Raw genomic sequence first — 20971 nt, forward strand, 5'->3', positions numbered from 1 at the left:
TCTGTGGGTCAAGCTTCTGGATCTTCCACTTCATCTGCTGGAGGTGTTATGTTCAGAAAGCTGTCCTCTTCCAAGAAGTCCCTTCACTTTGATGAAGGGATATGGGCTCCATGTAGGCCAGAGGAGAAATTGGAAAACCTGGACAATTAGAGAGATGCTAGAGATTTTCTTTTCATTTTTTCACCTGGATGGAATGCTCCTACTGAATTCGCTTGATGAAACCATAATATTCTCCTGCTTTGCTTAACAACAAGCAGAGGAGTATGGGTAAAATATTCTTCTGATGGCCTCAGCCAGGGTTACTGGAAAAAAAATAGCCTGGGAGCTATGTCCTGTAATGCAAAATTACTGACCTGTTGAACTGAGTTCCCTGAATTCTTGTTCTTTCCTAAATATGGCAGCAAAAAGATGAAATTTCTGGTGGGATAAGAGAACTAAATTTTAAGTGCCATGGAAAGAAGGGAGAAAAAATTTGACCTCTGCTATTACCTTTGTCCCCAGCATAGGAGATGACGTAGCTGTCCACGGTAGCAATGGCTGGCTGCCACATGGCCAGGGCTTCAGAGTCAGTGATATTAGCTGCCACCAACCCTGATGGGCCATCCAGAGCTGGAGAGAAAGAGGGAGCTGTGTCAGAGAGAGCCGGATAGGTATGAGCCTTCATTTCCTTGTTTTCCAAAGAAAAGGTTGGACTGAACACGATACCTATTGCCCTTTCTGGCTCTAGAATTCTCTGTCATAAGGTTCCTTCTAGCCCTAATATTCCAAGTTCTCACATTCTTGTAGTAGTATTTATATTGCACTTTCAGGTTTACAAAGCATTTGGTATGTACCATCACTTTTGATCCAAATAACCATCCTGTGAGGCAGGTGCTATTGTTATCCTTGCTTCAAACATGAGGAAACTGTCAATAGGCAATAATAATCAATAAACATGTAAAGTGCCTACTGTATGCTATGCACTGTGCTAAGTGCTGGGGTTACAAATAAAAGGATAGTCCCTGCCCCCCCAAAACTTACAATTGAATGGGTAGGGGGAAACAACACAGGAAATGAAGCTGAAAAGGTCAGGGAGAGGGGGACATGAGAGGCCATTAGAGATGAGTGACTTACCCAGGGTGATACAGGCACTAAGTGTCTGAGGCGGAATTTGAGTTCATTTCTCCCTGACTCCAAATACAACACTCTATCCACTGTTCCTGAAGGCAACTAGGTGGGCCTGGAGTTAGGAAGACCAGACTTCAAATCTTCCCTCAAATACTTAGTAGCTATATGACCCTGGGTAAATCACTTAGCTCTCTGTCTGTCTCAGTTTGCTCAAATGTAAAATGGGAATAATATTAGCACCTACCTCCCAGGGTTGTTGCGAGGACCAAATGAAATATTATTTATAAAGTGTTTAGCACAGTTCCTGGTCTGTAGTAGGCACTTAATAAAGATAGGTTTCCTTCCCTATTCCTTCTAGCTGCCTTCTAGATTCTCCTGGGCCAGCTATGATACAAAACCACCTTACATTTTTGTTCCCTGCAGGAAGCTTATCGTTTTATGAAATACTAATGTTGCAATGGAATCTTGAGCACCTGGCACAGTGTGCTGCATATAGTAGGTTCTTAATAAATGTCACTTGCTAAAATTTAAGGGGGCAGTCAAGAGGTAGGGGAACGAAAGATGTACTGGGTTGAAAATATCCTCTGTTGCTATGATATGAGAGAGGATGCTGTCAGAAAAATGAGGATAAAGTCATGGAAATGGACATTTTGCTTGATGAAATAGTACCTGTTGTGAGAGTTCCTGTCACAGGCTCACTTTCCTCAAAGCCTTTGATTGAGATGACACTGACCAGGTATTCCACTCCAGGCATTAGTCTCACCAGCCCAGTCTGAGTCTTGTTTCCATCTACTGTCACCACTGAAGGTGTTCCTGGGACATAGCAAAAGAAACAGGCATCAGATGAGCCCTGGGTGAGGTGGGAATCTCTGCTCCTCTTTTAAGTAGCTGTACACACACATGCACACACACACACACACACACACATTTGCATGCACACACAACACCAGCCTGTCTTTGAAATGGAACTATACATCTTTTAAAAAGAAATTATTTCCTTAAACTATCATTTGCTCCCATTTTTCCAGTGAAGAAGCTTTATTTTCTTAAGATGTTTTTTTTCCATTGGTACAAATGCCAAAAAATCTTAGGTTAAAGAGAAAAAACTATAAAATTACAACAAACTTAAAATGGCAAGTCTTCTTTCAGGAGTTGGTTGGCATGTGGTACAGTTCATTTTTTCTTCCCAGAATGTCTTCCAAACTGTCTCTGTGTTAGATATTCTATCCATCAAACATGTTGGCCTGGGTGTTACGAACATACAGGTTTCTGCCTGAGAAGGTCCCATCATCAACTTGAATCAAATGAGATAACATATGCAAAGCACTTTGTAGACCTTAAAGTACCATATAAAGGTGAACTATTATTAGCTATTATTAACACAGAAACTGGGACTCTGTGGGCACCATTAAACATTATACAGGGAAGAGAGTGATTGTATTTGACATCTTCTTTCTTCTGGTCAACAATACTGAGAATTTTGCAGCATCTCATTTCTATGTGCCTTTTTTGTATATATGAATGGAATATTTAATTGTTGTATTGGTTAATGGAGGGGAGTCCATAATAAGGTCTCCAGCTGCTTTTGCCCAGGACAAAAATATTTTTGGGCATAGGGACCTATAGGGTTACTTTGCAAAAAAAAAAAAAGTAAAATGACTCTTCTACAGGTGGTCCTGTGAATTGACAGGTACCTGGTTTTTAAAGGACCAACAAACAAAGAGTGTCTCTAGGGAGTTAGTACTTGTCTACATTTAGGGATGACCTGGAGGATTCTACCCATTGATGGACACACAGTTTCCTCAGATTAGGGGCCTTTAAGGAAACAGGTCCCATAATTAATACCAAAACCTTTGTCTTACTAGTTTTAAACCACTGAGATTTGGGTGTCATGAATAGAAGCCTGCAATATCTTCAACCTGTGAGATACATGAGAAGAAGGTTGTCGAATGAGTTCACACATTGGAGAGAGGGTTAGATTAAATGACTTTTGAAGTATCCATCCTCCCTGGCCTTTCCTTTGTCTCTCCCCTGACTCAGGGCTGCCCAGACTTCATACCAGGGGGCCTGATGGAAAGAGTGGCATGCCTGCTCACAACACTTGTATGAGCTGGGAGTCACCAACTGTGGTGGAATGGAGGACTACCAGATCCTGGCATTTGCCTAAGGTCTTCTGGGTCTTACCATCTGCCATGTTTTTCCTTCCTCTGGACTCACAAACCCTGAACATTGCCATCTGATCTGCTGATGTACCCTAAGGACTCCTGGACCTTGCTATCTACCCTATAGCTGGACTCATATTTGTTGTCTCCCCCAATTAGAGTATAAACTCCTTGAAAGCAGCGATCATTTTGCTTTTTCTATTTTTATCCCTAGTACTTAACGTAGTGCTTGGCACATAGTAAGCTTCAATAAGTGCTTTTAATTCATTCATTCATTCATTCACTCATTCATTCATTCTTCCATGCTGACATCCTAAGATTCTAGAGTTTACCAAGGCCATTTTATTTATTAGCTCTCTCAGAGTTAGTCTCAAAAAGAAGGGAAACAGGAAGAATTTTCTTCCCTTTGGTAAAGATGAGAGGATGAGAGATCCAAAGTGCATCAGGTTCCTTTTACTGATTCACCCCAAATTTCCAGGATCCCTCAATTCTTTACTCTTTGCCCCAGACTCTCTCACCTCCTGCAATGGGGACATATGTGATCCGGAAGCTCTCCACCTGTGAGGTGGGTGCCGTCCAGCTAACGGTGGCAGAGTTTTCAGTGATGTCGGAGAAGGAAATTTCTTTTGGTGATCCCATGGCTGAAAAAGAGAGAAAACAACAGCAAATGAAAAAGCGGTCTGGAACTCTACCTCCCAGTCACTCATTCCTCCTGTGACCACAGTCATTCTTAGCCGTTTGTCTTGAGAAAGTGAACCATAGAGATTTCTGTCCTTGCTGAGTCCTGCAGATGCAAATTTTTTAATTTGAAAATAGAATTAGGATTTTATCAAAATTATGATTCCTTAGTTACAATTTGATGTTCACTTTTTATTCAGGAAGAATGAATTCTATTCTTATGCCACACATCCAAGGAAAGGAGGAAGTCTCAGAATTTATGGGAATATCAGCTGGTGATGTATGCGTGTGTGCGTGTGCGTGTGCATGTGTCTGTGTACAATGAGAAGATCTGGGCATGCAGGAGGTAATATGAACACACTCAGAATTTGACCTGAGAGAGAGGAGAGATCTTACAGAGAGGAATGTGTGATAAAGTGGGGACAAACACTAGTTTTTCTAACTTCATAATTCCACCTCTGTGGCTATCCAATACCAATAGTTCGTAAGATTATAGGATTTTAAAGCTGAAAGGAATCTTAGACAAAATGCAGTCCAACCTCTCATTTTATATATAAGGCAACTGTGCCGAGAGATAGGGAGAGACTTGCCCAAGGGTATGTTTCATTACATTTGCTCCCTAAAAGTCAGCAGAACTTAATAGGATTAATTTAGTAGATGCTGGTAGAGTGGGTGATGCTCTTTTATTATAATCCATGAATTTATAGTTCCCCTTGCCATGCTGATTTTATCAGGGTGATTACTAAAGGGCTTAGATTTGCACAAGGAAGAAAACCAGTGTCGGAATCTACCACTGACTAGCCATGTGTCCTTGAGTAAGTCATTTCCATATCTGGGCCTTCTTTTCCTTCTCTGTAAAATGAGAAGGCTAGACTATGTAATTTGTAAAGTCCTTTATAGCTCTAAAGCCTAAGAACCCACAGAACATTTTAGATGGGGAGACTTCCTAGCACCCCTCCAATAAAACCATATTACTAATTGAGCCTGAAGGAATCTTAGAGATTGTTTAGTCTAACCAGAGCTAGATCTATTCTAATTGGTTGAATCTCTAACGCATTTGTCATGTAATAATATGAACTATTGCTGTTGTCCAGTTGTGTCTGACTCTTTGTGACCCTGAGGACCATAGCATGCCAATACTTTCCATGAGGTTTTCTTGACAAAGATACTGGAGTGGTTTGCCATTTTTTCCCCTGGTGGATTAAGGCAAACAAGGTTAAACGATTTTCCCAGAGTCACACAGCTAGTAAGTGTCTGAGGCCGGATTTGAGCTCAGATCTTTTCTGACTACAGGCCTATCACCCTATCCACTGAGCCACTTAGCTGCCTATTATGACCTATACTTATCTGTATTTTTAAATCTTATCTTCCTACTAGATTGCAAACTCCACCTGGGTACAGTCTGTATCTTATTTAAACTTGATATGTCTACCCCCCTATACCTTAAGCGTGGTTTTTTGTGTATAGTAGTAGTCACTAAGAAATGTTGGTTGAATGGATGAGTGGATAAATCTGTCCTAGCCTCTTTATTTAACAAGTTACAAAAGGTAGGCCCAGAGAAGGGAAACTTCTGCCTGCCCCAAGGTCACACACCAGTGGGTGACGTGGCTGGGGCTAGAACCCAAGTTTTCTGACTCTTTGCTCTTTGTTCTTTTTAAAACACCCTGTTATCAGTCTATGTGTAAATACTGCCTTCTATTCTGTGCATTACTGGAAGGTGACTGCAGCATCTCTCAAGAGGTTATGGCATAGGGTAGGAGCTCCCCACCCCTAGCCCAAGCTCCTTTAGGAATAATATTCTGCATGCTCAAGTCATTCTCATGTGCCTCAGTTTCCTCATCTATAAAATGAAGCCCTATTTCTGTGTGTTTGATGGTCTAAACTTATTTGTTCTAAGATTCCTTCTAGTGTTATTCTTTCTCAGTTAAACCTTTCTAACAAAGCATGCATTGTTAAAAACCATCAAGGGGTAAAGTGGGTCCTTTTCTTTCTTTCTTTTTTTTTAACATTTATTCTTTTTTTTTTTTTGCAAGGCAATTGGGGTTAAGTAGTCCTTTTCTTTCTCTTTGCAGAAGTAAGACTGAACAAAAGTTGGAATACATGTCATTTGCTTTGTGGCCCCATTCACTAATGCTTCTTTGGGGAAAAACAAAACTAAAACACAACAGAGAGAGTCTGGCTGTGAGTCATCAGGGGAGAACAACAGACCACAAGTTATGTGGAAAGAAGGGCTAATCTAGCAAGTAGATTGCTGCAAACCAGCCATTGGACTTAGTGACTGCCTGCCCCAGGCTGTATGTCACAGGGGCTACTAAAACGTCCTGTATTTCCCATTCATCTCAACTTGTCTTACAGAAATGACCACTTGGCATTTGTAGAGAAGTTTTTTGTTTGTTTGTTTGTTTAAAGTTGGTTGGAAATACCAGGGTGTTGGGGAGGCAGGGCTTTTAGAATGAGAAAGAAAAATTACTTCTCTAATGCCTGCTACCTATATTTTACTGAGTAGAAAGAAGCACCAGGTATGAGGCAAATATGTTTTGACAACCGCTCCATTTGGAACCTTTGGGTGCTACCAGCTCATCTCCCAAAAGTGGGAACTCAACTAAGGTTCTATTTTGGCCTCCCCAATATGTAGACTCCTTCCTGGGTCCCGAAAAAAGACAGACAAACATCCCAAGACTTCAAGTTCCAAGGAAAGAAAATTCTGTTGTGGGGAAATAGAATGAACTAGGGGAGGATAAGAAGGGAAGGTATCCCTCAAAGGGACAAAGAGAGAGTGAGCTCCAAAGATGGAAAGAGCTTAGTTTATATGTCTTGTGAACACCTCCTTTTTAAAATGACCTATGGAAAAAGAGAGAGACAGGCAGATGAGGTGGAAGAAAGCAAGAAATAATAGGAATAAAGATGAGGAAGAGGGAAAGTGGAAATTATACCTTAGACTGTTTCTGACATTACCTCACTGCCTCTTCTTGCCAATACACGCACGCACGTGCTCTGGCTATGAAACCTATGCACATTTGTGGTCCCAGAAAGACAAATCAAATTGATCTTTCTAAATACTCGGTTCTGCCTTCTTTTTTTTTTAATCTCATTCTCATTCTTTTTTTAGAAGTGTGAGGCCTCTCTCTTGAAAACCAACAATTGAGACAAAAATAGCAATCAAAAATAAACTAGAAAATGTCCTGTTTATAAACTGGGGTCAAAATCATGGTCTTCCCTTTGATCTGGCACCTTTTTATGAAGAGTAGGGGTGGGAATGGGGAGCAACGTCTGGAAATGGGACTTTTCCAAAAGGCTCTGGAAGGCCCAGTCTTGGGGTTAAGGGAGCTAATATCTTTCATGATTCTCTAAACATCATCAGAATAACCTTGGAGCACTAGCTAAACGTGAATTTTTCTTTGTGAAGTCCATTCCATACTTAATCACAGCATGTAAGTATTAGTAATGTGCCCATTTTACAGATCAGGGAAATGAAACTCACATGAGGTTGAGGGATGTGCCCACAATGACCCATCCAATAAGTGTAAGAGCCAGGGTTTGAATTCTTGTTTTCTGACTCCAAATCCAGCACCTTTTTTCCCCTCTCCGACACTGACTATTTTTTTTTTTCCTGAGTCTTCACCAAAGTGTTCATGGGCTTTGCATTTCATCCATTCTTACAATTGTATGGTCACTAAATAGGGCCTAACTTTTCTGTAGTGAACTCTTGGGAGATTTCTGGAAATTCCCAGCAGAATATAAGATCCTGGGGGCAGGGGCTGTTTAAATTATTTTCTTTCTATCCTTAGTACAGTGCCTTGCACATAGTAGGCCCTTAGTATATGTTTATTGAATTAAATTCAACAGAAGAGACCATAGATTTAGAAAGAGAATGGACTATTGTCTAATCCAACTTGCTTATTTTACAGATGAGGAAACTGAGGCTCAGAAAGGCTAAAACACTTGCCCAAGGTCACACAAGTAGGGAACAACAGCTTGTTAATTTCATAATCAGTAAAGACTCTGATCTTTTCAGGTAAAGTTCTAATCCTTAGACAAAGGAGGTCCCTCTGAAAACTTTCTCTTTGGGTTTGTTCTATGATTCATAGATTAGAACACCCTTTGAGCAGTATCTCTCATGAGTTGTTCATTGAGCTGGGACTCTTAAAAGGAACCGATTTTAGCATTAGATGAGAAAGAATCAGCTGTAATAAATGTCTTTCTTCTAAACCTCTCTGAGGTCAGTAGAAAAAAAAAGCCGCAACCCCCAGCTATTTACCATAAATATCTTGTGAGTCAGTTAAGGCACTTCAGTGAATCATTCTATAGTTTTGTTAAGTAGTTTTTTCCTTTCAAAAGAATTGGTGGTGTGAGGTTGAAAAATGGCTGGACTCAAAGGCAATGGGCTAGGTTTGAGTCCTGACTGGTGAATCATTTCATCTTCCTACACCTCTGTTTCTTCTATAAAATGGGAGGATTAGACTTAGTTAAATTTGAAGGTTACTTCCACTTGCAAATTTTAAAAATTGTGAAGATGAGTTCCATTAAGAAACGATGCATGCCAGAATGCCTCTACTCCATTATCTAAGTATTGGAATAAACACACCAATAACAACAAGATTGATGACTCATTTACATACTATTTCACTCACAAAATTACTGCTATCACAAAATTCAGAACTCATAACATGAAACTGTCTATCTCTCCCTATTAAAACTTTAAAATATAATGCATGTAAAAAGTATTTTGTCATCTGTTGGTTCATTTAAGACTTGTAACCCTCTGTGAGGGTATGTTTGCATATTATTTGTATTTTTATATAATATTGTTCCTTTTTTACAGATGAGGAAACTGAGGCCCAGAGAATCTGAATGATTTTCTCAGGGTCAGACAGGTAATATGTAGAAGAGTCAGCATTTGAACCCAGGCCTTCTGACTCTCAGTGTAGTATTTTTTCTTTGTATCATAGTGTCTTCCTAGCTGCTACAGTGAGGGAATATTTAGTGCTGTGCCATGGGCTTCTTAAATTAGAATTAATTTTAAATATTGCTTGTGGAAAATGGTGATAGAATGAGGTGGTTTGGTAATAAGGACAGATGTATTATCTTGCTTTTCTTACATCCACTATAAAGATGACCTAAGAGGGTCTAGATGTTGAACAGCAACATTACTGAAAGGCTGTTTTTAAAGATTTGTTCAGCCATTTTTCAGTGGTGTCTGATTCTAGTGACCCCATTTGTTATTTTGGGGTATTTTTGGCAAATATGTCAGAATGGTTTGCCATTTCCTTCTTTAGGTCATTTTACAGATGAGGAAACTGAGGCAAACAGGGATAAGTGATTTGCCCAGGGTCACACAGCTACTAAGCTGGTAAGAGGCTGGATTTAAACTCATGAAGATGAGTTTTCCTGACTCCAAGCCCAGGACTCTATCCACTGTACCACCTAGCTGCCCCATTTTAAGAGAAACCTTCAATTTCTTATAATTCCCTCTAACTTCCCACATCTTTCCATGATGGCAATAATGCTAATATTTATAGAGAGCTTTAAAGTTTACAAAGCACTTTATAGACGTTATCACATTTGATCCTTATAACTACCCTGTGAAGAAATACTATTATCATCCACATTTTGCAGATGAAGAAACTGTGGCTTAGAGAAATTAAGTGAGTTTAAACACATAACTCATAAGTATAGGCGGTAAGATTTGAACCCTAGTTTCTCCTGATTTCAATACTCTTTTTACTCTAATATACTAATTCTTTAACAGTGCCTTTCTCCATAGAGGCAGTTTGGTGGCACAGTGGAATAGAGCATTGGGCCTGGAGTTCAAATGTGGTCTCATATACTTACTGTTTGACACTGAACAAATCACTTAACCTCTAGAGGTCTGCCTCAGTTTCATTAACTGTTAAATGACGATAATAATAGCACTTACCTTGCAGGGTTGCTGTGAGGAGCAAATGAGACAATATTTGTAAAAAGCACTTAGTGTGCCTGGCACATGGTAAATACCATATAGATGCTTATTCCCTTCTCCTCATTGCCCTCCCCCCCATTCATTTATACCACTTCATAAATTGTAATCTATGGAATACACATGTAATTTTTCTATTAACTTAACATCATGTGATTTAAATGCATAGGAAAGGAAGTAGCCCCTTCTCCATCCCTCTCCCACCACCTTTAAGTGAAAATTGTTACTTAAAAATTAGAATGAGTGATGCTCCTTGCAATAGTGAAGCACAAGATAAATACAATTCCTTCCTATCTCTCCATATTAGTCATAATACCTGTGGTTGCAATGGCATTGACTGGCTGGGATCGCCGTCCACTGATTAATCCATAGAGTTCAATATCATATACTGTTCCCTCTTTGAGACCTGTTATGTCCCGTGTACGCTCGTGGGCTGGTACGATTATTTCCAGTGGATCAGCCTGCTTTTTAGTATCCCTGATTTTAAGAACAAAACTGTCGAAGACACCTTCATCTGCCGTCCAAGATAGACGGAAACCGTCTGGGGTAGAATCTAAAACCAGAAGGTTGTCAACTTCTGGTTCTGCTTCTAGAGGGTGAAAAAGAGTGGAAGAGGGAGGAGAGAGAAAGTCATTTTAACCACCAACTGTGTTCTTCTGTTCAGTGAGGATGTCAATATGCAGTGATGCCCCAGGTCAGAGAAGTACAAATCTCCTAGTTACCAAAAAATAAATGTGTTCAGATAGAAAAAAAGTTCCAACAGAGCTAGAGTTAGTACAAGTGCCTATATGCAGGTGTGAACTTTTTCTAAAATTGATGACATTAAGCCACATCTGGACACACACGTTTCTTTCTTCCATGCAATATTAAACAAGTTAAAAGGAAGTAATTTATTTGTTTTTTATCTTCCAGCGGCTTTATGTTCATCCTTTGTGAAACCTTTCTGGTAAAATACAAATAAACCCGTGCTAATGAGCTGCGTAGTGCTGCCCATGATCATTTTCCTTATTATTTTTTTTTTCTGCTAGATCAAAGTAGTTTTTAGAAGTCCTTTTTCTTTCCACTTTGTTCTAGAGACTGTTTTAATCAAGACTGAGAGATAGATAGTCCTTTAAGAAGCAGTGCGGAGTTTTTTCTTGGTATTAGTAACGCACTGTATTTTCGGACCAAAGGGCCCACCTTGATTTTGCCCTAAAAGGCACAGATTTCCTCCCTGGAAAAGCAAATTTGAACTGTGATACTGATTAATGCTATATTTCTCAGGCAAGACTTCCGAATCATCACAACATTATGGATTTAGTCTGTGTTTAAGAATATCTCCAGTGTGTCAGCTTCTCTCAGTGAAAGAATTTTGTATTTCAGTGTCCGGAGATTATTACATTTGACAATATTCTATCAGTTAAGACTTTATAGATGGCAGATGTTATTGACAGATTTCTAGAAATATACCAGTCAGATATATTTCTTTTGAGAAGGCTGAAATGCATCTGGGGACTAGGAAGGATGATGATGGATAAATAGAATGTGGAACAGACACTCAGCTGAGAACCTCTAAGGCATTTTGGAGGCAGCATAGTGACATTTCGACCTTCTCATGTCAGGAATGTAAGAAGGGACAGAAGACAAGGGAGAATGCAAAAGACGTATGAATGAACTGGTCCCATCTATGAAATGTACAGCTGTGATGAGGACAGGAATGCAGAAGCCATGGTGATTTGGCGAATGGACTACATGAAATGTCTCCCAAGTAAAAACATGGGGATGGAAGAGAAGACTGAACAGAGGAAGAGAATGTCTCGCTTGAATGGAAATACCTGTAAAAACCACAGCACTCAAGGGCTTTGTTTGGTGCCCTCGGGCCAAGCCGAAGAGCATAACCTCATAGCCAATGCCAGTTATGAGGCCTTTAAGCTCCAGTTTCCTCTGGGCTCCTGAAAGTGTGAACTCCTGGGGGTCCAGCAGCTTGCCAGAATCCACCACGATTACTAGAAAGCTGTCAAAGGCATTCTCCAATGCCATCCAGGAAACTGTGAACCCATGGGGATTAATGTCGGAAATGGTTAAGTTTTCCAGTAGGGGCAGGGCCTCTGAAAGAAGGGAGGGTTGAAAACAGTATAGGTTAGTGTCATAGACTCCACCAAAATAGTCTTAAATCTTCACAAAGGACAATGCATGGCAAATCTTAAAAGGTTAATAGATGACAAGTATTGACAGAGTAGCTTAGGATAAATTTGAGGGACTGAATCCATCTCCTCCCACCCACCAGAATTTTGGTTTTGAATCCAGTTGACCAAAATAAGTCTGGTTTCTATGGGCATTTTCTTTTCTCCTTTTCCATTTCAAATTTGTATTTTCTCCCCCTTCACATTCAGAATAAAGTAGTGTTGATTCAATTATAGATGGCATATCTTGTAGACGAAGTATACCTCTTGAGGGCAAATCAGTTAGTAATATCCAGATTTGTGTTCTGTACAGTTGCATATAGTATATAGTTAGCATGTAGTATATACTTAGTATATACTTCATAATGAATGACAAATTTTTTTTTTTTCTGGTGAGGTGATCAGGGTTAAGTGACTTGCCCAAGGTCACACAGCTAGTAAGTATTAAGTGTCTGAGGCTGGATTTGAACTTAGGTCCTCCTGACTCCAAGGCCAGAGCTCTATTCACTGCACTACCTAGCTGCTCCCATGAATGACAAAATTTTAAGAGAAAGACTGCTTTCTTAAAAGTTAGCCTACTATCCTTTTCATTCCCATGTTGACAACTTAGAGATTCCACTTCAGAAACTAACTGAAGGGTTAAGGTCCTTGGGAATACTCTGACTTTGGGAGAACAGGAAAATGACACAGGGTAGAACTTCTGCAGAAGCTCAAGAAGAGTTTCAAGAATGAAGTATCTTGAATTATGTATTTTCATAAAACAACAACAACAACAACAATAACAAACCAAACCCCCCCCCTTTTTTTTTGCTCTGAAACCTGGTTATTGAAAAATTTTCCCAAAGCATCTGCTTGCCTTCCTTGGTAAGTGAAGTGTAAGGAAATGTGGCTGAATCTTTAAAGATGGGATATGTCTCTGGACATTGGTGTTATCCTGAACATTAATTCTCATTGTCCAAGGTGGTAGAGATAGAAAGCATATGATCACAGAATTTAAAACAAGAAAGAACCATCTTGTCCAATTGCCTTATTTTCGGAAAGAGGATGCTGTGGTCCAAGAAAGGAAGTGAATGGCCCAGCATCACAAAGGTGGTAAGTAACAGAGTTTAGATATGAATCCAGATTTTCTGACTCTAAATCCAGCATGATTTTCCTACTGTACCATGCTGCCTGCCTAAATCTGTATTGATCCCATGATATCCTGTGGAGGTGTTTTTTTTTTTTCCCTTAAGGAATTTTGGGACTTTATTTTAGAGGGGGGTGGGATTTTTTTATTCATCCTAAAAATATACCTTAGCAAAATCTCTTGGTTAATTGAAGTGGATTTTATTTTTGTGTGTGTGTGTGTGGGAAGATTTAGGGGATATTGAGACCTATGATTCCATTGGTATAGGGAACTCTCAACCAAGAAATTCTATCAATGAACTTTACGCCTAGTCTTAGAGCTGTCTGGGGCAACACTGAAAAGTTAAATGATTTATTCACTTATTCAGGATTAGCATGTGTCAGAGGTGAGACCCAAACCTAGCTCCTCCTGACCGTGAAGCTTGCTTTCTATCCACATGGCCTCTATATCAAACACTGTGCTCTGAGTATTTGAGGTTTGGCTACAGATGAGACCTTAGGAAGAACTAGTGGGCCTCTTGAAGTATCAGACTTAGATACAGAGAAGAACTAAGCCTATTGCAGAGAAAGCAGCTGGTATATAGTGCCTTATAATAATAATCTTTTTAATAACATCATCATTCCCCCAGATTGTGGTGGCATTTTGCTTTTGTCAGGGAACTGAGAGTCGGCTAAAATACTGCTACCTCTCTTCAGAAGGAACCCTGCTCCAGCTGCATTTTGAGGAAATTGACTAGACAACAGTGATGATTGTTCTTGATCAATCACAAGACTGAACTCTCCCTCTCTCTCATTCATAGCTGTTTTTTAGGAGCTCTGTCAGCACTCCTTATCTCCAATCAGAAATAGATAGATTTCCCCACATCTACCAATGCAAAGGTGATGAGTGGTCAAGAAGTGGCCCTGGCTCTCAGGTACCCTCAGTTAAACTTCTGAGAGTAATATGTTGGCTTTTATTATGAATAAGCACGCTTTCTGCCATTCATCAGCTTTAAGCTTGTGGTCCCAGGAGGCAGATACAAAAATAGTTTTCAATATATTTAGTGCTTATTACAATATATTTACTACAGAATACAATACAATATATTTACTACTGAAACTCACTTCCACCGACCATTTAAAAGACCCTGAGACATAAGCTGAATTTCTCCACTGTGAACTCTATTCTTCTTGCCCTCACTCTTTCAGCTAGAAAAAGTGAAGACTGGTGGTTTTTAGTGATGATGGCTGGGGGTTTGGGGGTGGGGAAGGGCAGGCCAAAGGTGATGTTTTGGCCAAAGTGATCTTTAAGGCAGTGGTTCTCCAACTTTTGGGTCTTAGAACCCCTTTACTCTCTAATAAATTACTAAGCAAAGTGCTTTTGTTCATGTGGATTATGTAAATATCATTTTAGCATTATCATGAAAATAGTTTTGATTTCATGGACCCCCTAAAAGGGTCTTGGAACTGCTGCCCTAAGACATCCTTGGTCATGCTCAATTTGAAGCCCTCTGCATGCACAGTTGCATAGAAACACTCCAAGAAATAATCATTAATGCTTAAGGCTTAGTCCTAAAGGCTTTGACTTAAAGAAAAAGAGTTAAAATAAACATATGCTTTCACTTTGTGAAGAAGTGTATCCCCATTCCCACCCCCACCCTCCTTTTTTTTTCTAGAATTGAATTTCCTACGTTTATTTTGAAACATTGGTTGTTTATTTTGAGATATTTTGCATGAAGAGATTTTTTAAAAAAAAGTAATGTTTCTGATAAAGGCTAAGATGAAACTCATGCACTTTGTAAACAAACTTTTCCTGGAACTCATAAGTCATTGTCTTCCCCTTCATGAATGGAATGTTGCCTCCTTTGGAGGTCATCTTTGCCCCTATACTATCATTTAGTATTATTTTTCATTGTTAGCTTGATGGTGATTTTTCTCTCTCCCTGTCCATATTTAGGGTATTTTTTTTAAGGTCTTGAGTGCTTTCCTTTTTAACACTCAGAGAGGACAATCTGGTAATTTGGTCTTGGATGTACAAACTAAAGGCTTTCTTCACCTTTTTTTTTTTTCTTCATTCTCTCTGGGAGGTTTGCATGAAGCAACATGTAAAGGGAAGGTCTCTTTGATAGATCTTTGTTCATTAATAATCACCCTCCACTTACCCCCAACCCCAGGAGTTTATTACTCATCTTATGTATATGTTGTTTTCCCAAGGAATTACCATTTTCTGAGTTTAGAAGATTATCTGAACAATGAATATACATATCAGATAAATAGCAAAAAAAAATAAAACCAAAAAAAACTTTTTTTAGGTTATGCTTTTAGAAAAGTGTTCTTTTCAATTGTGGGAAAATCATTACCGAATAGTTCCATTGTGCACAGCTGTGCCTGGGAGGCCCTTTAAATTTAAATAATGAACCTAAATTTTCCTCAGACATTAAAAAACTTAATGGAGCTCCCACAGATGCATAATTTAAAACAGGAACTGGGAGGGAATTTGGTTCAGTATGTGTGAATCAGATGATGACTTTCTTCCTCCTCTGCTCTACCTCTCCACCCCATATTAATATATGTGAGATTTCTATTGCTCCCTAGGTAGGTCTACTCTAGAAATTAAATGTCATATCATCCCCAGAATGATGAACTAGCCCATCTCCCCTTTAAAAAAATTCAGAGAGGTAATTCCTAGGGAGCAACTAAGGACATGTTAATAAGATCCAGGTTGACTCATCTATCCCCTAATTCTGACCCTAAATTATCTCTTCTAGGTGTCAACTTTGGAGGGAGATAGTTTTCCTGTTGGTAAGAAAAGGGGAAACCATTATCTTTCTGGAATAATTTAGCTTGAACCTAACCTTGGCAGAGTTATGAATTGAAGTCCTTTCTGCTCTTAAGGTTCACCATTACTTGTTTTTCATAAATATTTAAATATATTTATATTGATTGTACCATCCTGTTGCCAGAATGATGCAAGCCATCCACAAGTCAGATTGGGAAATTTAGTATCCTAATGGAATGCCCCAAGAGGTATTCTTCCACAATTTACTTTGAAGAGAGAAATTTATTCCTTAATCACCAAGAACGGGAGAATCAGGCTAAACAAGCCTGAATAGGTTCTAGATGTTGATTGTACAGTGAATCATGTTGAATTTCTGCCTGGAATGAACATAATGGCACTCTTTTTTCTATAATTTGGAATTACAGATGGAAATTCAGTGATATTAAAGACTTTGAAACTAGTACCTGTCGTCACAAAGGCAGTGAGTGGCTTGGTCTGGTCACCAGCCCACGTCGTTCCCCTAATGCTAATGTCATAGCCAGTATTATCTACCAAGCCTGTGATGTGAGCATGCTGCATGTCTACTGAGACTGTGTGCTGCTGGGGTTCATACAGAGAGTGAGAGTCGCTAACATTGATGACAAACTTTGCAAAAAGCCCAGCACTTGTGGTCCATGACATGTTGAAGCTGTCGGGGGTAACATTGGCAAGAATTAGCGGGCCCACCTGTAGCTCTGGTTCTGAATGAAAAGGAACAAAGGCAGAAAAAAGAATAGTACTTTGGGAAGGGATAGAGGAATGGTAAGCATTGTCACAACACAACCAGTCTGTGTCAATATGGAAGACATCTCGAGGCTGTATCTATAACTACAAAGCAGAAGTGTATTGTTTATGAAATGCTGAAAAGTATCATGATTTCCAATTGGTGACAAATTTTTACATTGGTGCCTATGATATAATTTGCCTGTCTGTATAGAAAAAAACCATGTTCTACTTCATCTAACATGATGGAAATGGATTAGCTACATATATATATATATATGAATAATACATATATAACTATACAGAAATATTTAAATATTTGTACATGTATTATCCACATAGCAACATAGATATACAGATACACTTAAATTTATATTTAGAAATATTTATATATTGCATCATTCTTGTTGTTGTTGTTGTTATTGTTGTTTAGTTGTTTCAGTTGTGTCCTACTCTTCATGACCCCATTTGGGGTTTTCTTGGCAAAGATACTGGAGTGGTTTGCCATTTCCTTCTCCAGCTCATTTTACAGATGAGGAAACTCAGGCAAACAGGGTTGACTTGCCCAGGGTGACACAGCTAGTAAGTGTCTGAGGCCAGACTTGAACTCAGGAAGGTCAGTCTTCCTGGCTTCAAGCCTACCACTCTATCTACTGTGCCATCTAACTGCTCCTTTTGCATAGTATTCTTTTATACTATTATCCTATACTTTTATATTGCATAATATTCCTCTATAAAAGTGCTACTCCGATGCCTCATAGTAGCATGGACATGATCCAGGTTAGGCCAGCAGACTGCAAGGTCTGGCAGCTCCTACTAAGCTTGAAAAACTTCACCTAGGGCCCAGCTACAAATTCTATATCTTTCATGTAAGTACCTGCCTGCTTAAGTTGGGAGATGCTCATTATCAGGTTGGTAATAGGATAATGTGGCTTTTGGCCACTACAGCCTTTGAAGTCCCTCCATTAAGATGATATGCACTGGTGAAGGGAATATCCTAACTGAAGAAAGCACAGAACTTTGAAGCCATAAAATAAGGGCTCTGTTAGTTCATGCCTTTCAAGTCTTTTGTTTTTGATAAGCTAAAGGCCATGTCCACATGACACATATTCTTTTTCATATTCAGCGATAACTAAAGATAATTCTATTTTCTTTCATTGCCTTCCATATATACATATATGTATATATATAATATACACTTGTATTGAGTATTTCATCATTTGTTGAATAATTAATTTGTTTATGTTATAGGCAAAACAACATCTCAAAGAAAAATTACACAAACTAATGTTAGGAAAACTTTGATTAAAAGGAAAAAAAAAAGAAAAACTAACATCATAGTTTTAGACCTAGAAGAAATCTTAAAGGTCACATAGTTCAACTCCCTCATTTCACAAATGAGGAAATCAAGGTCCAGAAAAGGGAAGTAACTTGTCTAAGGTCACCCAAGTAGTTAGTATTAGAGCCAGGATTTGAACTCTGCTTCTCTGATCACAGATTCAGTGTTTTTCTATTAAACCACACTCATCAAGGGAAGTATTTGAAAAAGAGAATTTTAAGATATGAATGTCATCTGTAATACTTTTGTATAGCTATGGGCAAAAATGGCATTTAAATTTAAGCCCTAAACTTACCAGCTACAGAGCTGCCTGATTCCTTAGAACAACTGGATCTATGGGATGATTCATTTCCCTGTTGCTAGGTTTTCCTTCCTTCATCAGCACATAGTATGCATACTTTCTGAATACCCTATTATATCATGGGGGAGTTGCTGAGTTATTTCCCATTTGGGACTATGTAGGCCCTGGATGTTCGTTTATATAACAGTCTGGAAAATACCAACACTGAATGAATTTCATTTAGACTGTGCTCTGGAGAGAAGCAATGAATAAAATGGCACTAGATGATTGAGGTGACAGAGGGGGTGGTGTTGGTCAGGGCATGGGGGAGGAAAGAAAGCTTAAGGTTAGGATGGTAGAATTATTCTTCCAAGTGCTGGCAAGAAGACTATTTTAATTTCAGGCAGTGGAGTAAGTGAGGACTCTATTTTCCCTACTCCAACACAAAGTTATCAAGTTTTACAGCACCATTTAGTAGCATAAATCTATAACCCAGTCATGGAATTATCTTTTGGGAAAATAAAATCTCTGGCCATCAAAGAATATGATTCAAATACCTGAAACAGCCACAAACAATTACATGAGGTTCCAAAAAGGTTCCTTCATTTTCAGAACTCAACACTGTCATAGTTTCTGGAAACAGCATGGAGGAATTAGTACCACATCACACCCAAAACAAAATACTTAAAATCACAGGTCTATTTTCTCTTTCTTTGCATTTAGTTAGAGTGCCTCAATTAAGGATTCATGTTGCAGCTATCCTCATGTTGCCAAATAGAGGCTGACAGTGCCAATATCTTCAAAACGTAGGGCCAATCTTGCATCTTTGCCCCAAAGATGTCTTATATGTGCTCGTATTGGTGGAATAGAGTTGGAAAGTGCTCAGAGGTGCAAAGATTCAGAGAAGGGATTTCAGGGGGAAGGAAAGTCAGGATCCATGCAAGAAAGGAATCATCTTCCATACCCTGTACACTCCCATACACTCAACTCCCCAAAACACATTCCTTTGCATGCTACTTACATCCAGGAAAGACTAACTTCATAGGATGGATGAGTGGTGGGAAGATGCTACATGCACTACTACCTTCTTGAAGATGAAGACTGGTAGAAGAAAGGATATGAGATCTTAAGAAAGTTACTGATGGATACAAGGCCGTGCTTGCTAGAAAAGGAGCAGACCGTCTAGTCAAAACAGATTCCCTACTGGATAGTTAAATAAACAAAGGCCAGGCAAAGAGAAGTCTTGGTCACAGCATTAGCCTAACTGGCTCAGTCCATGCAGTTGGTGGTTTTGCTGTGTATATTTTCTTAGCATGCCATGTGAAATCCCAGTCTCTGGTCCAAAGGCCTAGTGGAGAAATGATATTATCCCAGCTGAGAAATCATAATGACATGCACACATCTTCTTTGTGTATGAAATTCGCAACACATTACCATGATTAGAAAGACCACAGGCAGATGAGGGTGGATTGTATTGGAAAGATTATGAAGAATATTCAAAATCAGATGCAAGGATGTTTGAGAAATTCAACTGGGGCAAGTCAGGTTAATTGCTCCCAAATGCAAAGAACCTCACCAGATGTGTGTACATAGTTAGGAAACAGAGGTTGCCAATGGATTTCCTTAATTCCTGGGGCGTTTAAAGCCTTTTCTCGGGATTTTAGTTTATCTGCTTTCCAAGTACCCTTTGATTGACCAAGTCTGACAGACCTTCATATTCTTTTTTCTCTTACTTTTCAGAAGCAGAATAGGACAAGTGGGTTATGGATATATTTTTTAGATCTGTATCCGAGAGAAGGTCAACAGACAGTGAAGAAAAACAAGAGAGAATCTAGTAAAGTGAAATACCTGTGGTTGCCTGGGCCATCAGGGTCTGACCATTCTGCCCGCCAATCAGCCCATGAAGTTGGACAGTGTAATTAGTGGAAGCTCTAAGGTCGTTGATTACAGAGCTTCTCAAGGCCCCAGGCACTGTGTAGACCACAGAGTCCAGAGGAAGGTCAGAATTCCTAACTTCTAAAACAAAGTTATCAAAGGCTGCCTCCTGAGCTTTCCACGAGAGGGATACACTGCCCGAAGTAATGTCTGAGACAGTGAGATGGCTAAGAAGAGGTTCGGCTACTATAGAAAGGGGAGAAAAAAATAGAAAAATATATGAATTAAAGCACCACCATGAGATCTAAGTTCTAAACACGAAGACTAAATCCATAAAACTCTGGGCATTTTTCCCCCTCAGGAAAAAATCAACCTTTGCCGAAAAATTTTATGTTGAACAACAAATATGCATAATAGATTATTTTTGTGTTTTTGTGAGTTTTTGGAGAGTATTTTTCTTTCAGAATAAAATGCCATTAACCATTTATTGGGAGTACAGGAGCACCCACAGAATGCTGTTGTTTTCCATCCATTCTCACTGTGTTCAAGAATGCTGGTGAAAAGGGTGTTACTCCAAGAGCTCCTGGGCCAATCCATTGGATAGAAATGTTATATACCTTTGAATGCCCAGTAGCAAAATGCCAGTGTACACAGACTTACTTAAATTGCATGAGTTGCTGTAAGGCCTTTGGAGTTAAAAGCACCGGGATATGAAGGCAATAGAAATGGCTTCCATGTTCTACGATTAAGGAAAGGATTCTCAGGGA

General features: G+C 39.2%; 1 protein-coding gene across 5 annotated transcripts in view; it reads right to left on the reverse strand.

Moving 5' to 3' along the window:
* Positions 1-20971, reverse strand: part of LOC114047324 (tenascin-like) — a 114040-nt gene that overhangs the window by 17265 nt on the left and 75804 nt on the right. For 2 of the 5 annotated variants that reach the window (XM_027868108.1, XM_027868107.1), the window contains exons 16-21: positions 20178-20450; positions 11718-11990; positions 10220-10492; positions 3788-3910; positions 1777-1920; positions 490-609 (exon numbers count right to left, since the gene is read on the reverse strand). In XM_027868108.1, coding sequence (XP_027723909.1) covers positions 490-609; positions 1777-1920; positions 3788-3910; positions 10220-10492; positions 11718-11990; positions 20178-20450 — 1206 coding nt within the window. The remainder of the gene's footprint in view (positions 1-489; positions 610-1776; positions 1921-3787; positions 3911-10219; positions 10493-11717; positions 11991-20177; positions 20451-20971) is intronic. The other 3 variants (XM_027868109.1, XM_027868110.1, XM_027868111.1) reach the window with 3 other exon arrangements.

This window comes from Vombatus ursinus, unplaced genomic scaffold, assembly GCF_900497805.2.
Source record: "Vombatus ursinus unplaced genomic scaffold, bare-nosed wombat genome assembly UNPS02014786.1, whole genome shotgun sequence".
Taxonomy (NCBI): Eukaryota; Metazoa; Chordata; class Mammalia; order Diprotodontia; family Vombatidae; genus Vombatus; species Vombatus ursinus.